The 3764-nt window shown below is 48.4% G+C and overlaps 2 protein-coding genes across 2 annotated transcripts in view; one reads left to right on the plus strand and one right to left on the minus strand.

Annotated features, from left to right (window-relative positions):
- slc5a7a (solute carrier family 5 member 7a) overlaps nt 1-251 on the minus strand; it is a 6873-nt gene extending 6622 nt beyond the window's left edge. The window contains exon 1 of the mRNA XM_076302616.1: nt 68-251. Within this exon, the coding sequence (XP_076158731.1) occupies nt 68-251 (184 nt within the window). The remainder of the gene's footprint in view (nt 1-67) is intronic.
- A 2764-nt stretch (nt 252-3015) lies between these two features.
- LOC143141751 (cystatin-like) lies at nt 3016-3764 on the plus strand. The gene is made up of 3 exons (XM_076302464.1): nt 3016-3228; nt 3367-3483; nt 3675-3764. Exons 1-3 carry the CDS (start codon nt 3016-3018, stop codon nt 3762-3764), a joined length of 420 nt encoding a protein of 139 aa, XP_076158579.1.

Consider the following 3764-nt stretch of genomic DNA (forward strand, 5'->3'; position numbering starts at 1 on the left):
CTTGCAATCTTAAAACTGTACAACATTAAAGACTAATGATGCTCATAGGCTTTTCGGCTCGCCTCACCTGTCATAGTAAATCCGCCGACAAACAAGCCGATGTCTCTCCCCCCGACCATGATGGTCTCGCTCCGATCCGTGCCCTCTAACACTCCCGAGTTCTTGTTCTTCCAGGCGGCCCATATTCCCACGATCAGGATCAGCAGGTAGAAGATGACTATCGCCACCAGTCCTTCCACATTGATGGCCATCCTCCGGTCCACTCACCGCTGGAATCCCGGGATCCTCGGGGAAGCGAATGGCATCGAGACGCACGGGGCTCTGAGAAATCGGCGCGGAGTGTCCTGAGCGCGAGACAGGGAGGATGTGACGGTCTGAAAAGAGAGGAGGGTGGTCCCGTTTGATCCTCTCGAGAGGAAAGTTCTGTTACACGGTAAATTTGTCACTGCGTATTTTTCTTCATTTTCTACTTGCAGAGGGACCTTCGATGATTGACAAATTTCCAGCTGTTCCACCACCAAGTCAACACAGGCTGTGCGTAAAGCTATTTGCGCCCGTATTCGTGACAAAATAATATTGTTAAAATCAAAGTTTATGGATTATTGAAAATATAGAGTGGATAATGGTTTCTTACCTTGGAGAGTTAAATCTTAACTCACACTGGCGTAGACAGCGCGAGCTTTGCTGGAGTGAAGAGAGACACCGCGAAATGACATCTGGGCGCAACAGTCTGGATTTGGAGACGGACGTGTTGCTCAGAGGAAATGTGTCCAGGTAGCTTATAAGCTGGAAGGGTTCGTCTGCGTATCCGAGAGGGCGAACGTCAGAGCCCGCTGAATGGGGCGCAGGTTTATGAATAAAGATGTCACGCTGTTTAAACGAGTGCGCGTCACTGGACGGTGGCCAACGTGGAGAGTGGCCCGCTGAAAATAGCCTTGCGCATTGTGTGCTCGTAAATCAACCTGGTCAGTCATTTATAGAATGCTTCTCATTCATGTTCAGCTTGGGCTTGAGAAGAGTGACTCGACGCCGTATGTCTCGGTCAGGGAAAGGATAAATCATCATCCGAGGCTCCCCCTCATCTGCTTTGGCCGGGCGCGGCGCGGCTGCTGTCCGCGGTGCTGAACTTATGACCTGTCCCTGTTGCTGTGCTCACAAGACTCTGGAAGGAAACAGAGCCCGTTTCATTAAAACCAAAAATAAAAATCCTGTCAAACGCGTCTGGACTACCCTTACAAAACCATTTCTTGCCTCTTGAAAACCGTGAAACATAATTGTTGCTTCTCAAATAAACAGATTTAACGGCGCTAGTACAGCAGCGCTTGGACCAATTTGGCTTTGACGGATGTTGACAGGCAGCCAAAAGCACCCAATTATGACGCCCGCAGAGAAGGCTTCCTCGGCCCACACAGATGCTTGTCTAAAGTTTTCTACGAAAGCTCAGCTCACCATGCCCGATTAGGACATGCTATCGGAAGACACAGAAAGCAATGCGTGCTGGCTCGAGGTGTTCATTAAGGCTTTCTGGTGACTTGGGTTTGGTTTGCCTTTTTCCTTCTCATTAGGTAGGCAGACAGCAAGGCTTGTCTTCTAAAATCTTTTGGAACTGAATTGGTGAACAGTACCGCTTTATCGCCTAATACATTACTGAGGTAGGCCTAAATAAATTATAAATTAATAATAAAATCTTAAAACGGGCGCTTTTTAATTTATCACTCGGTTAATGAGTACTTTACTCATCTGTTTACACACGCCCCCCTCTCTCACTCCCCCACCTCTCTCTCTCTCACACACACACACACACACACACACACAGAGAGAGAGAGAGAGAGAGAGAGAGAGAGAGAGAGAGAGAGAGAGCACATTCAGACCCTTCCACTTTGATCACATGATGCGATGTTGAATCAAAAATTAATTTCCCCTTCAGCTATTTACACATGATGCTATATTACTCAAAAGTGCAAACTGTTTTTTTGATTTTTTAAAACACATTGACAGAAGTCTTCAGACTCTCTGCTATGACACAGCTCAGATGCCTCATATTTCTCTTGACCATCTTTAAGATGTTACACCTTTGATTTGAGTCCACCTGCGGTAAATCCATTTGATATGATTTGGAGAGGCCAACACAGTCTCACACCTGTCCATACTAGGTCTCTCTCGACTGACGGTGCCAAGCGCCAGTGGGTGGAAGCTGCTGCCTGCAGAGCTCCGAATCAGGACTGTGTCACGCACAGATCTGGGGAAGACTGCAACATATTCTGCTGCAGTAAAGGTCCCAGCAGCGCAGCAGAGCCTCCGTAGTTCTTCATGGGAGGTTGAGGGAACACCGAATAGTGCAAAGACAGAGAGATGTGTCAAGAAACCGGATCAGAGTTTCCCCATCAAGTCTTAGGTGCTGCACCCCAAGTGGTTTTGGAGCACCTAAGGCGCAGAGAGCACCTAAGGCGCAGTGTGTGTGTGTGTGTGTGTGTGTGTGTGTGTGTGTGTGTGTGTGTGTGTGTGTGTGGTGAGGGGGGGAAGCCCATGGGTAAGTGGTAAGGAGGTCTCCAGCTAACCTACAGAGTTCACCTGTGCGTGAGGAACGAGTGTGTCCAGTGTAACTGTGCTTAGAGGATGCTGAAGTCAGCAGTGGGCAGCCTGATATCTTTGTCAAATACAGAAACAGCGGAGTAGGTCAACCTGAACCTACCCATGCACGGACTGTTCCAACTGGGTGACCGCATTCAGAAGGGAAAAAAGTAATGACTGCGCGCTTTGCAACAGCTTCTAAAGCACTGACCGATGACATAACTTCTGGCCTGATGTGACTTATCAGTCTCTCTCTAACACTGCTAATGTCAGATAAGAAGTTAATAACCATTGTCAAGCATTTTATCAAACTCAAAAGTAGGTTATCAGAATAAAGCAAATGAAGGAGCCGGTGTGTGGTCCTTAGTCCGCATATTTGGGTTGTATATAAAACTCGCAGGTGCCTTCAGCTCAGCCACCCAGCCTCCTGTTCCGGTACTGACAATGACGAGCCCTGCGACCCTCTTCTCCAGTCTGCTGTGCGTCTGCACCTGCGCCGTGAGCGTCTCCGCGGCTCCCATCGGGACCGTTTTGCTCCCCAGGCCCAACGCAGAGCTCGTGCAAGAGATGGCCGTGTACGCAGCAATCTACTACAACCTACGCTCCACCGATGAGTTCGCCTACAAAGTGACCAGGGTTGTGGACGTGCAGACCACGGTGAGTTTCAGGATGACGGTTGATCCTACTGAGATGAACACAAATTCTTAATGTCAGTTTCGCATTGCATGCAAGGCTCACTGTGGCATTGTTGTGTGGTCATGGAGATTAAACGCAGTTTTAATTTTGTGCTCGTAGATCAACCGAGGCGTAGTGTACTCAATGGATGTCCTGCTGGGCCGGACACACTGTCCGAACGGGAGAACACCCAACCTGGAGTCCTGTGCGCTGTTCAGCTCGCCTCCTGAAGTTCAGGTAGCCTGTAGTTAATACGCTACTGTAACGCATTCCATAACTTGATATTTGTATATTTGTTTGATTAGATTGTATGCATTATAAGGAAAACGCGATCGACGCTACTAAAACGTTTCAACCAAGTCTAATACAATTTCAATGTATGCTCTGTGCAGCTGGATAAGACAGGCTGTGTTTTCTCTCTATTTCAGACTCTAAGGTGCCACTTTGTGGTCCTCAACGACCTTCTGGATGACCAGAAGCGCCTGCTGGACAGCAGCTGCACGGCGACCACTCAGTAA

Source organism: Alosa pseudoharengus, unplaced genomic scaffold (genome assembly GCF_046254945.1).
Source record: "Alosa pseudoharengus isolate Yale_2024_CS ecotype anadromous, Long Island Sound unplaced genomic scaffold, YU_APseudo_1.1 YU_APseudo_1.1_scf_24, whole genome shotgun sequence".
NCBI lineage: Eukaryota > Metazoa > Chordata > Actinopteri > Clupeiformes > Clupeidae > Alosa > Alosa pseudoharengus.